This window comes from Wolffia australiana, chromosome 11 (assembly GCF_029677425.1).
Source record: "Wolffia australiana isolate 7733 chromosome 11, ASM2967742v1".
Taxonomy (NCBI): Eukaryota; Viridiplantae; Streptophyta; class Magnoliopsida; order Alismatales; family Araceae; genus Wolffia; species Wolffia australiana.
This window is the reverse complement of record NC_135845.1, coordinates 2,278,002-2,299,995: the sequence shown is the minus strand read 5'-3', so window position 1 is coordinate 2,299,995 and position 21,994 is coordinate 2,278,002. Positions and strand designations below refer to the sequence as shown.

General features: G+C 40.6%; 2 protein-coding genes across 5 annotated transcripts; one reads left to right on the top strand and one right to left on the bottom strand.

Moving 5' to 3' along the window:
* Positions 1 to 102: 102 nt before the first annotated feature.
* LOC144709524 (Sas10/Utp3/C1D family) lies at positions 103 to 2,695 on the top strand. 4 transcript variants are annotated; one of them, XR_013583053.1, is made up of 8 exons: positions 103 to 438; positions 527 to 582; positions 661 to 715; positions 796 to 876; positions 951 to 1,202; positions 2,073 to 2,162; positions 2,306 to 2,373; positions 2,469 to 2,695. XR_013583053.1 is itself a non-coding variant. In XM_078583102.1 (6 exons), exons 1-5 carry the CDS (start codon positions 237 to 239, stop codon positions 1,187 to 1,189), a joined length of 633 nt encoding a protein of 210 aa, XP_078439228.1. In that variant the 5' UTR covers positions 105 to 236; the 3' UTR covers positions 1,190 to 1,202; positions 2,469 to 2,695. The 4 variants fall into 4 exon arrangements, 1 of the variants encoding a protein (XP_078439228.1); XR_013583052.1 differs by having other exon boundaries at positions 2,298 to 2,373; XR_013583051.1 differs by having other exon boundaries at positions 2,073 to 2,373.
* Positions 2,696 to 4,212: 1,517 nt separating this feature from the next.
* On the bottom strand, positions 4,213 to 4,991 carry J8 (Chaperone DnaJ-domain superfamily protein). Its single transcript, XM_078583103.1, has 3 exons — positions 4,667 to 4,991; positions 4,518 to 4,586; positions 4,213 to 4,441 (listed from the first exon to the last, which is right to left on the bottom strand). Exons 1-3 carry the CDS (start codon positions 4,904 to 4,906, stop codon positions 4,280 to 4,282), a joined length of 471 nt encoding a protein of 156 aa, XP_078439229.1. The 5' UTR covers positions 4,907 to 4,991; the 3' UTR covers positions 4,213 to 4,279.
* Positions 4,992 to 21,994: the final 17,003 nt, after the last annotated feature.

Below are 21,994 nucleotides of genomic sequence, written 5' to 3'. Positions count from 1 at the left end.
AAGTAAGAGACGACAAGCGGCCTAGCCAAAACAATTTTATTTCTTGTGGGTTTTTATTAAATAGTGCGGCTTTTAAATACTATTATTTTGAAATTTTAAGCAGAACTGATAGATTATTCGAGAAGAAACTGTGATTTGGGGGAGAAGAGGGCGAAAACCCTAATTGGCTGAGATTTCGCCCTGTTCTTCAGAAATCTGCGAGCGCGTCTCTTCCGGTGAGCTCGCCGAGGAAGAAAATGGGAGCTCGGGAGGAAGATGTAGTCCCAGAAGCGGTAATCGACGCCATGGGAAAGACTCTCTCTGATGTGCGGGACTTGGAGGGCAATTTGAAGCAGTTCCTCTCCATGGCTGAGCCCGACGTGCTCGCCGAGCTTTCGCCGCTTCATCGCGCTCATGTTTTCCTGATTCTCGCCAAGTGCACCTCGATACTATTCTCCGGTGCGATTCTTGCTCCGTGGTTTGGGATATCGGCTTATTTTCTTTTGCTGATAAATCTTCGGTTTTTTTTATTTTTTGGATGCGCTAGTGCGGTTGAGATGCAGCGGTATTCGTCCGGAAGATCACTCCCTTCGATCAGAACTGGTATTTTCCTTATTCTCTTGATTTTTTCTCTTCGTCCGGAATGACATATTTTAATCGTTGTATTTTCTGGCATTTTAGGAGAGGATTAGCGTTTGTGAGGAGAAATTCCTCAAGTGCAGCGATTGGAGCAAAGGTTTGTGATCAGTTACCTCTATGAATGGATATAACCTTCGTTTTTTTGTTTTTTTTTTATGCATTCTCATCTGTTTCCAGCTCCATTGAGACCTTCAACAACTTTAAATTTCCAAGCAGCGACCCGTTTCATTGAGCATTCTCTGCCGGGTCTTACGCATGGTACGCTTGTAGTTTGTATAATTGAAATTTGTTTCATTTTGCGTTTGATCTGAAATTTTGGTATAATTTTTCAGAGCAAAGGAAAAGTATGAAGGAGATCAGCAGGCGTAAAGGAGTATCAGGCAGAAGTTCTGATATGAGGGGAGCCCGCAAGAAGAGGAGACATGAATCTGTGGAGAATAAGTCAGTTCGTACCGCTGCTCAAGAGTTTCTTGAGAAGGCTGCTCTTGAGCTTCTGGGTCCTAGCAGTTGTGGTTTGAAGGGGCCTTTGCGAGACATTGCTTCAGACGAGGAAGAAGCTCAGGCAAATTGAAGATTCTCATCCTGTAAGTTCTTCCTTTTACTTTTAATTTTCTTATTAATTTTGTGAAAAAAAAGCCTTTTACTATCGGTGGGCTTTAGATTCAAAGATCTTTGCTCTGTTTGTCGCCTGTCCGACAGTTGGCAGTATTTACTCTTTAGTTCCATGAAAATAAATTCAAATTTTTATGCTTCGTAGGATGTTTTTTAAATATCGTCTCCGATGGTTCTCTCTTAAATTCGTGCTCTAAATTTTAATAAAAATAAGGTATGGGAACTTGGTTTCAACCATGCTCTAGTTTAACGCAGGCCATGGATGGCTTTCTACGATTTGTGCTGTTTGCGGGATCGTTGTAATAAGTCGTTTTGCAGCAATTAAATAGAAATTACTGAAGTTATTAAGAATCTCTCACGAAAATCGTGTCATGAATGGGTCCTGTAAGTTCGTGTTTTAGTCGAAGTTTCAGATTTATTTGGTATAAATTCTGCCGCTCGAAGATTTTAGTAATGTTCGTCGCCTGTCCACAAAGATTTCTTGGGGATAAGTTCAAATATTTCATCATCAAAAGAAGAAATGAATACTCATCTGGGCCACTGATATCTGGTGATTGTTTGTTCAACTTTTTGTCGAATTTATGATTATGAAAGTTAATGAGAGCTTGATTTTTCGCCCATGGAGATACGTTCAAATATTTCATGATTAAAAGAATAAAAGAAATATATCTGGGAGATTGGTCTCTGGTAATTTTCTGTCACATTTTCTTCTCGAGTTTATAGTTATTTAAGTTGATTAGAACATGGTTTTCGGCCATGCCCCGTCTAAGACGACCGATCTTTTTGCTGTTTGATGAATCATAGTTATTGGACGTCTGACCTAAATTAGTTAAAACATGCAGGAGTTGTAAAGAAACGCTCACGAAAATCATTCATTGACTAGTTTGCATCCTCGGTTTCTGTTTTTTGTCATCATCTTGTTGGTGTTTCAGGTTTGCAATCTTTTTTTTCCTATCATCGCGCTATTTAAGTTCATATCCAATGTATCATTGTCCAGCTTTATATGGTTTTGCCTGGCGTCATCGTTTGTCATTAGAATCCCAACAATGAATTGATTATTTATTAAGTGCTTCAGGCTAGATCGAATTTGCACTAATCCATGATTAGCTGTTATTCAAAACGAACTCAGCACCATAAAATGCGGTTAAGTTTTGAACTCTTTCTATTTAAAATTTTCAAATTTACAGCGACTCTGGCGACGATGTTAATTATAACTAAAATCCTTTTTTATCGTGTAGGGTTTTTGTTTCATTTCCTGGAGGTCTGTCCGCAAGAATGCGCCACCTCTTTTCATTGAGGAGCTGGCAAGCGACCACAGAATCATGTCACTTCCTGATGATGATTATGATGGTAAGTAATATTCTCTTCACGCGCTGGTCATTCATCAGGTTTTGTTGAAGGGCATTTTTCATCTGCTGCCTAATTTGACGATTTTGCCGGATTAGTATATATTTCACCTTCTGTTTCCCGTTCTTCTGACCTTGAGTGGAGGAAATTATATTTGAGGATTATTCCGTCTCTTCATGAGAAACTTTCGAAAAAGTAAGATAAGCTGTTTAAAGACCGATTTATCTGTTGTCTCATGATATTATAATTTACAATTTCTACTATCTAAACTATGACGCTTTGGAATTTTTTTTGAATTTTCGATAATCTGTGTGATGATATTCTGTTAATATCAATTGCTAGTTTTAGCTTATTTTCATTGGAAGTTGTGAGAATTTTAATTACGGAAGGAAAGTAATTTCGTCTGTTTAGCGTTGGCGTGGAGACGGGACGAGAATTTCGTCTCGTCCCGTCCGTGGGGCCCACCATTCACGCATGGCTAAAGGCTTCAGTTGTAACGGAGTAACACGCGCCGGCACGTGACGCGATTTATTCTATTTTATTATGGAGTTGGAAAAGGATATGACGTGACGTCAGCCGTTTCGTTCTGTCCCCGATATGGAAAAAATATAATAATAAAGTCTATTGAGAGACTACTGAGAGAGGGGGAGAGAGAGTAGATACATAGAGAAAATATCGAGAGGGAGAGAGAATATTGTGAGAGCGAGAGAGAGAGGGAGGGAAGATAGATAGATAGAGAGAGTATTGACAGAGGAGATAGATAGAGAGAATATTGAGAGAGAGACGATAGAATCTTGGAAGAGGGAGAGAGAGAAATAGATTGTAGGTAGAGAGAGAGAGACTATCGAGAGAAGGATAAAGAAATAGTGGATAAAGAGATAATATTGCGGGAGAGACACAGAGACAAGGAAGAGAGAGAATACTGGTAGAGATGAAGAGACAGATAGACCGGAAAAATATACAGACAGAGAGGCAAAAATGATAGAGAGGGAGAGGCAGAGAGACCAGAATGTGAGGGAGAGACTATGCATATAGAGAGGGAGAGACTAGATAAAGAGGAAGACAGAATGCTGAGAGAGAGAGAGAGAGACTACTGACAGAGAGGAAGAGAGAGAGACTAGATCAGAGATAGAGAGGGAGAGAGAGGAGACAGGGACAGACACAGGGGAGAGAGAGGGAGAAAGGGAGAGAGATAGAAAGGCAGGGAGAGAGGGTGAGAGAGATAGAGAGAGGGATGGAGGGAGAGGGAGAGAGATAAAGAGAGGTAGGGAGAGAGAGGGAGGGAGAGAGGGTGAGATAGAGAGAGGGAGGGAGAGAGATAGAGACAGCGAGAGGGATAGAGAGTGATAATGAGGAGGGAGAGGGAGAGAGATAGATAGATATAGAGGGCGGGATAGAGAGGGGGCTGATGGAGAGGGAGATATATATATATATATAGCGGGAGGGAGAGAGAGGGTGGTTGATGGAGAGGGAAAGAGAGAGAGAAGATATAATATGTATGTATATATATGAATATATATATGTATGTAGAGAGAGAGAGAGACAGAGAGACAGAGAGAGAGAGAGAGAGAGAGAGAGAGAGAGAGAGAGAGAGAGAGAGAGAGAGAGAGAGAGAGAGAGAGAGAGAGAGAGAGATTTTCTGGGACGAAACTGATAGTTGATGAGAACGGATTATACAAGTAGGAGTAGGCAGGGAAGGGAATCAAATATAGGGGTTGATGTGAGACGAATAGTCCCGTATCCCCGCTCCTTCCCATCCCATCCACTCCTCCCAAAGATCCCAGCTCGTATCGCCCATCCCCTCCATCTCCTCCTCAACCCCACCGCACCACTCCTCCCCCGCCCTCAAGCTCTCCATGATCATCTGATCAGACAAAAAAAAACAACAACAAATCAACGAACGAGATTCATCCCCGTTCAAGATCAACTCCAATATTTACATCGTACGCCTCGTTGATCTGGTGGAACTCCACGCCGCAGTCTCCTCCCTTGCACACGTCCGGATGGTACTAGCAAAATCGAGATTATCTTTCAAAGTTTTGATCTTGATCGATCAGGAAAAGAGATGTAGAAGAGATTGTTGAAGTACCTGCAAGGCGAGCTCGCGGAAGGCCTTCTTGATATCTCTCTCGGAAGCGCCGGGCTGGACCCTTAGCGTTCTGTAGTGGTCTTTGAGGCGTCCGGGGTGGGTAGAAGGGGAGGAATAAGAGTAGGAGGAGGAAGAGGAAGAAGTGGAGGAGGTTTGGAGGGGGGGCGGTCGGTGGTGGCGCCGCCGGTTGGGGCCGCCGTTGAGAGGCTGGATTGCGGGCAATGCTACGGCGGAAGCCATGGCTTGGTGGGGGGGTGTCTGGGGCTGGGAATTTATAGTTGTGTTGGTCTGTGTTTGAGCCTCTCTCGGGGATGATCTTTGGAGTGGATGAGGGGAGAGAGGGAGAGAGGAGATTTTCTCCCCTCTGGGGGGTCCAGGGAAAGCGAGCGGAGGAAGAGGACGGAGACGTTCTGTTCGGTTTTTCTAAAATCGACCCTTGACTATATTCTCTCTCAGACTCTTTCTCTCTCTCTCTCTATCTCTATCTCTCTCTTTCTCTCTCTCTCTCTCTCTCTCTCTCTCTCTATTTCTCTGTCTCTTTCTCTTTCTCTTCTCTCTCTCTTTCTACCTATCTCTCTCTGTCTCTGTTTCTTTCTCTTTCTCCCTCTCTCTCTTTCTATCTATCTCTCTCTGTCTCTGTCTCTGCTTCTTTCTCTTTCTCTCTCTCTCTCTCTCTTTCTCTTCTCTCTCTCTTTCTATCTATCTCTCTCCGTCTCTGTCTCTGTTTCTTTCTCTTTCTCTCTCTCTCTCTTTCTCTTCTCTCTCTTTCTATCTATCTCTCTCTGTCTCTGTTTCTTTCTCTTTCTCTCTCTCTCTCTTTCTATCTATCTCTCTCTGTCTCTGTCTCTGTTTCTTTCTCTTTCTCTCTCTCTCTCTTTCTATCTATCTCACTCCGTCTCTGTCTCTGTTTCTTTCTCTTTCTCTCTCTCTCTCTTTCTCTTCTCTCTCTTTCTATCTATCTCTCTCCGTCTCTGTCTCTGTTTCTTTCTCTTTCTCTCTCTCTCTCTCTCTCTTTCTCTTCTCTCTCTCTTTCTATCTATCTCTCTCTGTCTCTGTCTCTGTTTCTTTCTCTTTCTCTCTCTCTCTCTCTGTCTCTTTCTCTCTCTCTCTCTTTCTATCTATCTCTCTCTGTCTCTTTCTCTTTCTCTCTTTATATCTATCTTTCTCTGGCTCTTTCTCTTTCTCTCTCTCTCAGACTCTTTCGCTCTCTCTCTCTCTCTCTTTCAGACTCTTTCGCTCTCTCTCTCAGACAATCTCTTTTTCAGACTCTTTCTCTCTCTCTCTCTCTCAGACTCTCTCTCTTTCAGACTCTCTCTCTCTCAGACTCTCTCTCTTTCAGACTTTCTCTCTCAGACACTCTCTCTTTCAGACTCTCTCTCTCTCAGAATCTTTCTCTCTCACACTCTCTCTCTTTCAGACTCTTTCTCTCTCTCTCTCAGACTCTCTCTCTTTCAGACTCTTTCTCTCTCTCTCTCAGACTCTCTCTCTTTCAGACTCTTTCTCTCTCTCTCTCAGACTCTCTCTCTCTCTCAGACTCTCTCTCTCTCTCAGACTCTCTCTCTTTCAGACTCTTTCTCTCTCTCTCTCTCAGACTCTCTCTCTTTCAGACTCTCTCTCTCTCAGACTCTCTCTCTTTCAGACTTTCTCTCTCAGACACTCTCTCTTTCAGACTCTCTCTCTCTCAGACTTTCTCGCTCTCTCTCTCAGAATCTTTCTCTCTCACACTCTCTCTCTTTCAGACTCTTTCTCTCTCTCTCTCAGACTCTCTCTCTTTCAGACTCTTTCTCTCTCTCTCTCAGACTCTCTCTCTTTCAGACTCTTTCTCTCTCTCTCTCAGACTCTCTCTCTCTCTCAGACTCTCTCTCTTTCAGACTCTTTCTCTCTCTCTCTCTCAGACTCTCTCTCTTTCAGACTTTCTCTCTCTCAGACTCTCTCTCTTTCAGACTTTCTCTCGCTCAGACTCTCTCTCTTTCAGACTTTCTCTCTTTCTCTCAGAATCTTTCTCTCTCAGACTCTTTCTCTCTCCCTCTCAGACTCTTTCGCTCTCTCTCTCAGAATCTTTCTCTCTCAGACTCTCTCTCTCTTTCAGACTCTTTCTCTCTCTCTCTCTCTCTCTCAGACTGTTTCGCTCTCTCTCTCAGACTCTCTTTCGACTCTTTCTCTCTCTGTTAGACTCTTTCGCTCCCTCTCTCCGAATCTTTCTCTCTCAGTCTCTCTCTCTCTCTCAGACGCTCTCTTTCAGACTCTTTCTCTCTATCTCTCTTTGTATCTGACTCTTTCTCTCTATCTCTCTTTGTATCTGACTCTTTCTCTCTCTTTATCGTTTCTATGTATCTGTACATTTATTTATCTATCCATCTGTTTATCCATCCATCTATCTATATGTCTCTATCTATTAATTGCGTATATGTCTTTCTTTCTTTCTATCGATATCCATCTCTCTCTCTCTATGAATCATGTATCTATCTACCCATCTATCAAATCTGTCTATACATATCTATAGTCTATCCATTTTTCTTTCAACATATCTATCTATCTACCCATCTACCGATCTATCTCTCTCTATATTCCTATCCGTCAATCTACCTATTTAACAATCTATTTCTTTATTGACCGATCTATCTCTCTATCTGTCTGTCTATACATCCATCAATCTACACATCTCTCTGTCAGTTATGTACATTTTTATCTCTTTATCTCTTAATACGTCCATCTAGCTATCTATCTGTCTATCTATACATCCATCTACGCATCTCTCTATCAGTTATGTATCCTTTTATCCATATATCGCTCGCTCTATACATCCATCTACCTATCTCTCTCTCTCGATCAGTTACATATCTATTTATCTATCCATCCATCTCTTTCGACGTCCATTTAATCAAAACTAACCATTCGTCTGCGTCTTTCTATTTGCATCCATTTATTTATCCATCATGTATCCTTCTATTTTTCATCCACCCATCCTTCTTTCTATCAACATATCTTTATTGTATCTATAAGTTGCGTGTCTTTCTGTGCGTCTATCTTTGTCGATCTATTTATCCATTCATGTCGACAAGAGGCCCCTGATGGCGACGTGATTTTTTAAGCGCACTTTTTCCAATAATTCAGAATAATGAGTTCGTATAGATACTTCGTAGGAAGTGCATTTCTTCAAACGTGGAATAAAAATAATTGGGCACCCAGATAAGATCAATTGCTGAGTCGACGTGGGTGAGAAATATCTCGTCTGGAAGTCAACTGTGACTGATTCTGTGTGGTTAGTCTCCATTAGATAGACATCTTTTACATGTATTTTACAGTTGAGTGACCAATGGAATTGGAGCATGTACGTTTTTAATTATGGTAAGAATGTAAAGCATGGAAAAAATAAATCAAGACACAAAAATAAATTAATCCGTTCTTGATATCGTGCAGGATGATTGGCTGATATGAAATATTGATATATCATCCAATCTCGATCAGGATGATTGGCTCACATTGAAAAGATCAAGAAAGCGTGGAAACCGATATAAACTGAAGAAATGGGGGGAGAGAAATTGGACTCTTGGCCAAGGGCAAGTACATCGACGTAAGGAATTTAAAATTGAAGAGTCGAAATGGCATAAAAATTATCAAACTGTGCAATGCATGTCTTTGTTTAGTCACACACGTTCTATGTGGTGTTGTATCCACATTCATGAATTATAAAATAACTTAAATATATGTTATGTGATGATATCGATTCTTAAGTTTCAATGAATAATGACATTATTTCATTTGATATGCTCGTAAAAATCTGTTAATAGGTAAGTAAAGTGAAACCAAACTGAGGGCCCAAAAATATTTTTAATAGGGTTCTATTAACTATTTCAGAAAACCACTAGTACGGATGTGGATGACACTAACTCCTACCCGTGCAATGCCAAAGACAGTTAGTTCCTTGATCCGATTGACCAGTCAGTAGCACCCATATATCTGTTCTCATTTGGAACAAAATATTTATGAGGACCAATATTGAGAATTAATATAACAACAATTCCTTCATGAGAGGTTCTGATGACAGTGTAGCCCCTTTACTTGATTGACTAGTGGGCAGGACCCTTATATGCATTATATTAGATCAAGAGCATGTATATCTAGTCACTAGATCCTTATATACATATCATACTGGATCCAGGGCATGTAGATTTAGTCACCCATATTACCATATCATTAGAATTATAGCGGGTTGGGCTGCTACAGAGTCCCACACTATATCCCTCAATAATAATGGTCTTGGTCTAGTCAAATTTAACCAGACAATATCAAATCCTTACTACATCAGTTTTAAGCAGATACTTCCTATTATAACTGCATGAATAAAATATGTTTATTTGGACACAATATTCTTACCAAGAGTTGCTTATGGAGGGGTCCCAACACATCACTATGAGGCCACTATGCCCATGTCAGCTTTACACACCCTTGGTCATATATGCCTCACATGGATATTTGAAAGCTGATTCTCTTTGGGACGAACTAGTACAACATACTCAGGACTACAAGTGTGGTTGATTCTCATTGGTACTTACTAGGAGACTTCAATTGAATGCTTGCAATTATTGAATGCAAATGGGGGCAAGTGCATATGACTCAACAAATGGACACATTTAGTCACTTCATACATCATGTGGCCTTCATTGAAATGCCAGCCAATTAGAAGGAATAGGCACGTTAATACGAGACATGGAGATGCAGAACTACAGGTCGGGATCGAACAACCTTTCCAACATCAATTGGGCAGATGAAATGTGACTGAATGCCGATGCTAATGTAACGAGAAAGTTAATGAGAAGTACTAGCCCAAAGTCGTCAGACACTGGCGGCCAATAAATCACAGCAAGGGGGACATGGGAATGCCACTAGGCTCCAAATGACCCAGTCGTAACATTGAAGACCGACGATGTGAGCATGGTTATTGTTGCTAGTGTGTGCAACCTCAACAAGTCCAACCAGGGATGTACCACTAGAGACCATTACTCTCCGAGCGATAGCCTATATACCCCTAACCTAACCCCAGCGGTGGAGACAGGTTCGAAGGGACTAAAGGAATTAATGGACCCGTAAGCAGGGAGAGGTACGAGCGTACCACATTTGATGCGATCTGGTCATCCGTGAAAGTGTCAACAAGAGAAGACATGCCTTTTGTTGATGACACAGATGGTGGGCAGTGCGGCATGTGCGGCATTGGCATGGATGGCTTGGGGCGACAGTGCGGGTGGCGCGAGCAGGGCTGGTGACAACGGCGCGGATGATGGCACTAGTGTCGGTGCAAACGGTTGCGTGGGTGATGGGGTCCATAGTAGTTTAGCCAGTGATTCATGGGGCAGCTGATCAGCGGCAAAGATGATGGTGCCGACGACGGTGATGTAGCAAGTCAGGCAATGGTTCTGGCGCCAATGTAGATGGCAGCATGTGACAGCAGCGCTGGTAGCAGGCGGTGCAAGTGGAGCAGGTGGCGATAGAGCATGCAGTGCTTGGAGCACACATGCAGACATATACAGCGGTGAGGGCAGCACGGCTGGTGTGGGCGGCGCGCAGGTGTGTGGACGGCGTGCCCCTAGAAGGATAAGAGGGATAAGGCCCAGATAAAAGGGTCCTAAGGGTGCCCCTAGAAGGGTGAGGCCCACACATGGGCCCAAACATGCGAATACGTGGGCCCTAATACATAGGTCCCACACACAAACAAACACTATGGCCCACATACAAGGCCTACAAACAAAAAGAGGTCATAAAAGCACGACGAAGGTAACGTCAACCTCCATGGGCTGATTGACTTGGCCAAACCCTTGAAGGCCCAGCCTTTCACCTCAGCCCTGGCTCCTCGAGCTGGTTGAGATCAGTCTTCGGAGCTCAATGGTCCCCATCACATGGGGGTGGACGTATGTATCCACGCTTTGAATGTCGTTTTAATAATGCCACTTTTGTGGAGCAATGCCCTATATTAGTCATGCTCTTACCTTCCTATTAATCAAAAAGCTCGTCAATCCTAATCACACTTATCTGGGATTCCTACATACCCATACTTTCTTTCAATATCCAAAATTTTCAAGATGATTATTTTCAGATTTTTGTTCAAACTCAATATTTACAGAATGATAAGTAATAAGTTCCATTATAAATAGTGGAATTGTCATTTATTTGGGAATGTCCAGGTTGAAGATCTCAAGATGGATCTATCCAATGCAAGTGATTTTTTATGGATATTATGTGACCGTCAAGACAATGTCACTTCCATGATTCATATAAGTTCATTAAAATAAATATTTATTCACTATTATTTTGGTGTGCATATAATTCCATGATTCATATAAGTCCATGAATGAGTGCATTTTTTAGTGAATTATGACAAGACCATAATATAGTGATCACTAGTCCTTAGACATGTATTCTTGATATCCTGATTCGACAGATAATCGAGATACATCAAGTTATCTAGGTAAAGAGTAGTATCATGACCATAAGTGTGGAGACACCAAGGATAGACAACATGTGCTCTTTAGATAAATATTTCTATGAAGTGATCCGTATGAATCCCTCAATGCTACTATATCTAAAGAACAATTAGGTTGATTCATATCATGGTTGTATAAGTGGTTAGTTGACTTGAAACACCAAAGAAAGTTTATGTATGAATGAATATGTTTTGAATAAAATGTGAGTCTCTAACCATGGGATTAAAAAAAATCTCATCGCAGACATGTATTTCTTGCATGAAGGTGATTTAGAGGTCAAGACGGAATTGTCTACCCTAGCTATGAGTAGAGATTCAAACGAGTAAGAAGATTGATCAAATTACAGCCTAGGATAGTCGGGATATTGGAGAAGGCATTATCCTAAAATCCCTAGTATGCATGAATACTAACTAATGAGATATTAGGGTTTGATGCATCGGTACTAACAATAACTTAAGTCATTCGAGAGTCTTTGTTACACGAAAGATTATACATATACTATTGATGTAGTACAAGCATGTGGATTAGTGCAAATATTAATTAATATCATGTAATATTGATAAAATATTTCATGAGAGTGAGCCAAATGGGTTTTATCTTGTAGAATGGGTCTTGAATATGTGATCTAGGGACATAATAATGACAAAATAAAAAAAATGATTCTGATATCCACAATTAATGCAAGTAGCTGGTTCACGACGACCCAAATATAGTTTACAACAAAAGTATTCACAAGTTCACACAATCAGAAAGAGTAAACAACCTACTACCATTGACTGATGGTTATCTCATAATTAAGGTGTCACAATATATCTCCGAGAACATAGCCAATAGCTTGATTTTTCTGATGTTGAATGAGCTTGATGGATATTGGTCTGGAGCTCCACAAAAGGGTATGAAAGGAAAATGGATGGTGTGGAAACATATATGACAAGAGTAAAGAATGGGTTTAACCAGAGAATATGATCACATGTAGCTTGGGACGGGTGGAATGTAAGGGATGAATCCAAACATACAAGATAAATGGGATAACATAAGAAAAATGATAAATATATCAAGATGGGATCAAAATGAGAGGCGAGATGGAGAATGAGGGATGAGATGTGGATATGGATCGATGATGGTAAGGGTCAAATATTGAGAGGATGATGGAAAATGACAATGTACTGAAGAAATGGAGTGAGGGAATCAAGAGAGCTGATCACTATAAAAGATGTGATTATTGCTTATCACCAAAATGTCACTTTTATCCAAAGAAACAATACTTCAAAATAAACGTCCAGCGAAGGGATTTCTTGCTGGCATGATTTTGACCCTTTTAAAGGGAAAGAAAACATATGGGTACAACAGATGATAAAATGCGGATGGTTATGAGAGAGTGGAAGAGAGATGTGGGATTGATGGTGTATGTGTTAAAGGTTAAGAACATCGGGGGATAAATTTAATAGCAGAGATTTTACAAGAAAAGGAAAAGAATGGTACAATATGGAGGTTGTATAGGAGAAAAGGAAGAGAGAGAATTAGCGAGGGAAGAGAATGGTAGAATAGTCACGAATGGGGGGTAGTTGAGAAAATGAATGAGTCAAGAAAGAGAGTGAGAGTAGGTGGAAGAGAAAAATCAAAGAAAGTGGATAAGGAGAGGGAAAAATGAAGCAGGAAAGAGGAGAGAGAAGATATTGATGAATATTATGTGGCCGTCAAGCCAATCACACTACCATGTTTATTTAAGTTCATTGAATAAAATATTTGCGTTCATTATTATTCTATGTGATGTTTATAATGAAGTCCATGAATACATGCAATGACTTAGTAAATTATGATGAGATCATAATACGGTGATCACTAGTCTTTAAACACGTATTCTAAATATTCCAGTTTGATGGATAATCGAGACAGACATCGAATTATCCGTACATAACATCACTAGTTGATCCTACTTATATGATAAGTATAGCTGATCCTGTGGCTATTAGTGTGGCGACACTAAGGACCGATAGTGGGTGCTCTTTGGATAAAGAGTTCACTGAATTGATCCGTACGAATCCCTGAATGGTATTATACGTAAATGTCAATGAGGTTGATTCAAGTCACGGTTGTATAAGTGATCCACTGACCTGAGACACTGATAAGTCTAAATTTAGGGGTTTAATGTCGTTGTTTTGATTCAGACTTAACCAACAATATTTATGAAAATGTTCCACTTCAATACTTTATAATTAATATAGGGAAAATAAGGGGTCGCTCCATAGAGAGGCAGAAACTTAATCTCAAATTTTTTTTCTCAAGCTAGGGGTGAAGACAATGATTTTAAAAGTGAAAATTACAATTTATGGGATTTTTCTAGATTTTAGGTAATTTTTATAATTTCCTATGGTTTAAGTTAAAGCCAAAATACAAAGAAAAACACAAAATAATATTTTTACACTAATTTTCCTATTTTTCTTAACAAAATAAATCAAAAATAAATATTCTTAGAATTTTCTGTAATTTATTTTATACCAAAAAACCACTACAAATATTAAAAACGAGAGTTAATATTTTTTAAAGAATTTTTTTAGGTGTTGAAATGACTGTAAAGTGATTATATTAATTTTCTGGGTTTTTTCCAAAAATTTTTCGAATTTTTAAATACATAAATTAATTTTATTTCTAATTTTCTGATTTTTACTGATCTTTTATAATTTATAAATACAAAAAATATGCTATTTACCTACTCCGGTGATCGCCGGCGGTGGCGGCGGCGGAGCGACAGCGGCGGCGGTGACGGCAGAGGGATAGCGGTGGCGGCGACGGCGGCAGGCCAGATGGGCCGGCGGGCCTGGTGTGGCTCGTATAGGACTGGCCTTAGTGGGTCAGCCCACTAAGGTTAAGTGAAAGCCAAATGGGCTTAAGCCCTATTGGGCTTAACCCAATGGTTAGGACTTAGCCAATTTGGCTAAGTCCTGCATAAGGCTACCTTGTGCCCTGAGGTCATGTACTCTGCCCGCATGTGGACTGGCGGGCAGAGGGCTGACCCTGCCGCACGGGCACCGCACGGCACCACATGGTGGCAGCTAGAGGACAGAAAATTTAAGTTTTGAAAGGACAAAAATGATATTTTAATGCGATTTTTTTGGAATTTGAAGTAGAGAATGCTTGAGGATATAGAGAGAGACAGGGAGATATTTTAGAGGGAGAAATAAATGTTTTTAGAGAGATAAAATGTCAAAATGAGAGGATAGAGAGAGAGAATGAAGAGATAGAGAGAGAAAATGAAGAGATGATATAGAGAGAGTTTGAGAGGGAATTTGAAGGTGTAAATGAAGGAATTTTTTAATGAAAATTTTAGGGGATGAATTATGGATATGGATGAAGGTCTAGTGAGAGAAATAACCAATTTTAGAGAGAAAAAATGCCAGAATGAGGAGATAGAGAGAGAAAATCAAGAGAGAGTGTAGGAGTTTGAGATAGAATTTGAAAGTGCAAGTGAAGATTATTTTTTATGAAATTTTTAGGGGAGTGACTAGAGATATGGATAAAGGTCTAGAGAGGGATAAAACCTACTCTAGAGAGAGAAAGTGGAGAAAATGAGTGTTTAGATTGGGAAAGTGATGGATTTTAAGGGTAAATGGATGGGATTGATGGAGAAAGTTGAAATCTAAGATCCTAAATCCTCAATGCAAGTTTACTGAACCCTCAATGCTTCCTCTCAAGTATGGATCCTTATATTTTTCCAGGATCAGGCACTTTTCATGCAAAGAAGAGATGAGATTTAGAGAAAACTTCAATAAACATACATTGAGCAGGTTGAACAACCTGGATTCTGAAAAATGCCTTGTCCTGCTGGCCAGCCACTTGCTAGAGCATGTCCAGAATGAGGGAAAATGATGGATAAAAGAGTCTATTTATACAGTTAGGATAATTACTAAAATACCCGTGGGCATATTCTATTATCTTTACTTGCCATTTTGCCTCTTTTTCTCCACTGGTTGAGAGCTCCCCCTTGTAATCTTTAGCTTCTTTATTTATAAGGCTTTTGAGAGCCCAACGGACAGGTAAATAGTGGTCCATCTTCCTCAGATTTCTCTTTTGAAGGTTCACAACTTCACTTGATCCTTTCAAGCCTCTTTGTAGAATCACTACGCTCACACAAATTCCCCAACTCTTTAAGAGTTACCATTTTTTCATTCCTGTAAGTTTGTGAACATGTGAAACTGTGGAATACTCATCAGCACTAAAATTTCTTGACTTCAAAGAAGTCAAGGAGTTTAGTAAAAAATAACCATAATGTGCAAAAAGTAGAATTTATAGCTATTGCATAAATATTTAGTTCATTGTAGTGATAACATGATAAATTCTAAATTAATGATACCAAAGCATCTAAAATCTATGAAAGTATACATGCTTTTATCATGTTATCAGACACCAAGATCTCATGAGTGGATGGCTACATTTTGACTATGACTTACGAGCCTCTAATCATGGGATTAAAATATATTATATATTGGATGTAATAAGAAGCTCACGGAGATGATTGAGTGGTCAAGAAGGGATCATCCACCCTCAGTATAAGAGGAGATTGACTCAAGGAAGATGATGCAGAAAAAACCGTGGCCAGGGTAGTGAGGATATTGGAGAAGAGGTTCTCCAATTATCCCCGTTACGCATCATTACAATCGAATGACGGATTAGGGTTTGACGATAAACCATACCATAAGTACTTTGAGAGTCTCACGCGGATGATGGGTTATACATATACGTTAACCAACGACGGCAAAGGTTCCATGAGAGATTTCGAGACTAATCAGTATCTTCTAGAGCACAAGGTGTAGCTTGGCACCCCACGGGCTGGAAACTTAACCTATCGATTGGGTGAAATCGATCCTTATTTAATTAATCTATGTGTTGATATATTTAATTAATAAGATTGTTCAACAAATGTTATTGGGACACTAAAGTTATTAACTAGAATGATATATGGGCCTAGAGGGTTACACGCACAAGGTCATAAGGGTATTGGTAGATATATTTTACTTTGTAGGGTTTTTGAGAAAAAGCCTAAGTGAAATATAAAGAGGGAAAGGGGTTTCATTTTAAGCACCTATGCAACCCTGATTTGAGAGCCCCTCCCTTTCTCCACTCTCTTCTCAACTTATCCAAGGAAGAGTGTCTTCATGGTGAGGAGATCTTCAAGATTTTCAAGAAGAGTTGAATAAGAAGACTTGGAGATCCAAGCGTCGGATAATCGTGTGGATACTTCTAGAGGCTGGACGAATGAACTTCTTTAGAACGATCTCACAGCGGCAAAGTCAAGGATGGAAAAAGTTTCCCAAAAGGTACTTTCAATGTTTGATTTTAAAGATCGATTGTGAATCGATCGACACGCTTCCTCATCCGTTGAAACGTGTCTTCCATGGAACAACCAAGGCACCAAACCCAACAGATATAAGTCAAGGGAAATAGAGAGAGACAGGGATCAAGGGAGGAGGGAGAGAAGCAAAATGATTTATATACTTTCTATCATTCTCCGTGTGTAGAGAAACTTATGTCCTACAAGTTGTTGGCCTCCATGCTGGAACTCTTGATTTCTCTATTGTGTTATTGATAAATTGCATTAGTGTTCTCCATATTTTTCTGTTCTCCTTCATCTTTCATAACATAATCTTCCTCTTCCTTTGGGCCTATGAATTCATCAACATATCCAGTTGCTTCCTTCATTTCAAATTCAAGATCACTTGTCTCATCTTCATTAGTTTTATCCTCAACATCTTCATGGTTAGCATCTTCTTAGCATCTTCATCATCTGTCATTTCTTCTTTGTCTTGAAAGTCAGGGTCTTCATCTTGATCTTCAAATTCAGTTGTTAACATTGTCCCCAACATCATCAAAGTTTCCTCTTTGGAATGATGTTCAGACATCTGGGAGTACAAACCTTGTCATTAAGCGCATGCCACTGTAGGCATACTTGGTGTTATTAATGAGGCTTATGGCTCATCACATTGTGACCTTTAAGGCAAAAGTTGTTTATCCCTATTAGTAGTGATGACATCAACTCATCCTAGGGTTGAAGAATTTGATTACAGCGAAGGGCTCATCAGTGTTGTAAAAGGATGTTCCCACAAGTGGGGAGTAAGATCAAATAATCAGGGAAATGAGATCCAACAAGCATCCAAATTTGTCTGTTAGCCCATTTCATGAGAAACCTATGTTGACTACTTTCTAGAGTAGAGATATATTGGTCTACGATAAAATAATCAATATCCTCTTTCTCATTTGAAGTCTTAAAATTTGGTGGAATGGGGTTTGTGTCACTATGAAGAAAAGGGAAGGCTCAATCAGCTCTCTATGAATATTGGGCAATCCTCTATATTTGATTAAATCAGAGACATTGAATTAAGAACTTATATCTTCAAGGAGATCAATAACACATTCATTCAACCCTTTTATTTTTTGAAAACTCAAAGGATCCAACGCCACAGATATGAACTTAGAATATAACATGCGCATCATTGATAGATTTAGCCAGATCATTAAAGATCACCCTCTTAGAATTCTTTACAAGGATGATCTAAATACAAAATTTTCTTATAAATCTCATTTCAGAAAAATAATTATTTTCAATATTGACATGTAAGGCATAAATATGCTAAATAAAGGATTTAGTAGAAAATGATGTTTGATCATGCTTGTTGTTTGAAGGTAAATATATTGGTTTTTTATGATTCAAACCTTTGTCACTTTCAATTTTTTTTTGATTTAAGAACTGTTATGTGAAAATTCAACACAAGGAAGCAGATAATCCCAATTGCCACGATGTTCATGCATAAGACAGCAAATAATATTTTTGAGACTTTGAGTAAGAACTTTAGTTTGACAATCAGATTCAAGATGAAAAGCAGATGGGCTAATCATGTGATGCCACAACATATTCCAAAAATAGATTAGGAATTTAGCATCATGATCCCAAAAAATGGAGGGTAAATTTGTATTAAAGAAAATATGAACCACGTGTGTTGCATCTGAAGTCTTATGACATGCTAGAAAATGAGTTATTTTTTAAAATGACCAATTATAATGCAGATAGAATCAAGCTTAATTGGATATTTCTAGAATCATTGAACAAAGTCAATGCTAATCTCTTCTCATGTTTTTGTAAGAACCAGTAGAGGTGTATATAATTCAGTTGTTTGTTTAACAGCTCTACATAGAACACATACGACATTGGTGAAGCACACGACCACATTCCACCATCCTATGCAACACCATCACTTCAAGAGGAAATGACCTGAGTTATGACACGCCATCATCATCAACTCTGAGTCCACGATCCCAATTTTATTTATAATTGAACTTCAAAAAATGATGGTGCACACGACCATGCACTATCACCGAACGTGACACCACTACCGCACGAGGCGTCCCGTGTCATGACACATCGCCAACATCAACTTTAGAACCTGGATTTGAGCGTCATTTAAAATTAGATTTGAATTTTACCGTTATCTTATGTCTCTATAGGCACAACCCCTCTCCCGCACGCATCGCGCCCACAGACACCCGCCCATGCACGCTGCATGTACGACCACCCGCCCGGGCCTGCCGCACACACAGCCGCCCACACGTGCCTACCGCATGCACTGCTACCTGCTTGTGCATGGCCGCCCGCATCCGCTCGCCACGCGCATGGCTGCCCGCACCCCGCCACGCGCACGGCCACCTGCCCATGCACAGAGTGCCTCCCCTGCAGTCACTTGCAACCGCCAGCACCGTTGCCCACCGCTTGGCCATCGTGTGTAGCTGCCTACCCCAAGGTTGCCCGCACAGCCACCCGTCGATGTGCCTACCGTTTAGGTTCTAGGGTGCTGCCGCGAGCACCGCAAGTGGGCGACTCCCCCCTTGACCACACCCTCCCCCCAACTGACCGCACAGTTGGATCCGCAACACTTTGTCGAAGTGCACATCACTCTCCCCTGCCAACGATGCGTTGAGAATTTCCTGCATCCCTTCTTCACACTACTCTTGTGTAAAAGGTACATTCTTCCCTCTTTGGTGTCAGTGTTTCTCATCCAGTGTTTCTCGTCTATTTTTCCACCACCGTCGGACTTAGTTGAACAGGTTTGAATCTTCTCATGACTGACCATTCGAGATATTGGATCTAGATCTTTGTTTTCACCGCGGTGGTTGTAATACAGTCCTCGCGCCCTTGACTGAGGAAAGGGGCTGCACCATCAACATTTTCACCGGATTTAAATGTTCGAAATCAATCTTGTTGATTTGTGATCTGTTTTATCCACCCCTAGTTGAGTTATCCTATCCTACCCGTGTCAGTCCTAGTCATCGTGCATGAAAAAGGGTTGCCCTTGCTCTTGTCAAAGACCAATAAGTTGGTCATTACTGAATGGAAATAGGGTTGGTGAGAAATCTTCCTCAAGAGCTGCCCTAAATAAAATCAATCCGCCATCGTTCACATCGTCATTGCCATCACACACCCTCCACACTAGAATCACCATGTTATTTAGCTTCACCGTGAACAGTTGGATTTGCGTAGTCTCTGGATACCTAGGTATCCACCGTAAGCATTTCCTCTTTTGAACCTAGCCAATAATGTTTAGGTTATACCATCGTAAGGTGCTGCTAAATGGATTGACCTCATCAACGTCCATGAATCATAAGCCCTAACATAAATTGAACTCCCAAATTGTCAAAATTGGGTGCGATCGTAGTTTCGGGTAAGTTCATGGGGGTGGAGATAAGCAAACTCAAACCAGTCACATCTGCCACATGGTAAACCACAACCTATTGGGCCTCCCTGACTGATTCTACTATATAGGCCAATGATAGACAATAACCCTCTCTCTCTCTCTCCCTCCCCCAACACAGCTTACAACTTTCATCAACTGTACGCTCCAAAGAGCAACTTTTCTCAAAATATCAAAAGGTGCCGAGTCGTAATCCCGTTGAGGATTTTTGTGGTTCCTGAGAGTCCAACTACAAGAGAATCAGGATGCTGGTTTTGCCCCATCGAGATGCACATCAATTGTCGCACTACCAGAGCTAATCCGACCCTTCGTATCAGCCTTTGTATCAGATTATCGCTCTACACTAGTGCCAAAAGCCTACTCTTCCCCTCAATTTTGTCGCATAATTTCTTCCAAGGTTTTATCGCATATTTTCTACTCTATCACTAACTCAGTAAAGTAGAATAGTGGAATAGATTCGTGTCTTCTTGTGGTCAGTCGATTAGGATTTTAAATTTGGAGTTTCTGTGTTCAACATGATAGGTATAAGACAGTCCTCCCGCCCTCACACAAGGGAAGGGGACCTTTAGTCATCCCCATCACATCATTCCTAGTCATCATGCATCAGACATTGAGGTGCAACTTTAAGACCACGATGCTTAAGATCTAGCCTTTAAACTTATTCTTTTAAGTGGCTGTTAAAGAGAGTGCGCTGACATGGTGCACACTGATGTGCCATCACATCACATAGATTTTTAAGTTATTTATTTATTTTAGTCCTTTTGTTTTATTTGTCTTTCTCTTTCAAGGCCAGGTGGCGCAACACCATCCATGGATAACCCTGATGTGGAACGATCAGAGCCACTCATCACCTACATTTGCCAGCATTTAGAGAAGATCCTTTTGTGCGACAGGTGCAAATTTGGTGTGATGTGCGGTGCGGTTTGATTTTTTGAACCACACATCGTACACCTGGCAAACTAATCATACCAGACCTCTCACAAAGGCCAGTGCAATGTGAATGTGCCATTGTGCCTGAATTTTTTTTCAAAAATTATTTGCTCTCCCCCTTGATCAATCTTCTCTCGCTCCTCTTCTCTCGCTGGCTCCTGTCTCTCCCTCTCACTTCTATCGCTCTTCTCTCTTGTTCCTGTCTTGCAATTTTCTCCCTCTCATTCCTCCCTCTCCCTCTCATTCCTCTATCTCCCTCTTTTTCTCTCCATGGCTCTGCTCTTTTTGTCTAATGCTCTTCTCTCTCTCTCCTTCATCTTTCATGCTCTTCACTCTCTCTATCATTCCTCTCTCTCCCTCTTTCCCTCTCTATCACTATTTTCTTTCTCTGTTTCACTCTTCTGTCTATCTCTGTCGTTCTTCTCTTTCTCTATCTCACTCCTCTCTCTCCCTCTTTCTCTCTGGCGCTCTTCTCTCTCTTTCTCTTGTTCCTCTATTTATTGCTCTTATCTTTTTCTCTCACGCTCTTCTATCTCTCTTGTTCCTCCTCTATTGATCTTATCTTTCTCCCTCGCACTCTTGTCTCTTGTTCCTCTCTCTATTGATCTTATCTTTCTCCCTCGCGCTTTTTTCTCTTGTTCCTCTCTCTATTGCTCTTATCTTTCTCTCACACGCTCTTCTCTCTCCCATTCCTCTCTCTATTGCTCCTATCTTTCTCTCATGCACTCTTCTCTCTCTCTATTGATCCTATCTTTCTCTCACGTGCTCTTCTCTCTATCTCTCTCGTTCCTTTCTCTATTGCTCCTATCTTTCTCTCTCACGTGCTCTTCTCTCTATCTCTCTCGTTCCTTTCTCTATTGCTCCTATCTTTCTCTCTCACCTTCTACTCTCTCTTGTTCCTCTCTCTATTGCTCCTATCTTTCTCTCTCAGGCTCTTCTCTCTCTCTCTCTCTCTCGTTCCTCTTTCTATTGCTCTTATCTTTCTCTATCGTGCTCTTCTCTCTCTCTCATTCCTCTCTTGATCTTTCTCTCTCACGCTCTTCTCTCTCTCATCCCTCTCTCTCCATCTTTCTCTCTCACGCTCTTCTCTCCCTTGCATTCCTCTTTTTATTGCTCTTAACTGATAGAAGACATAGTACCCGCAGAGAGAAGAGAAACGGAGGAAAAGGAATCGAGATAGG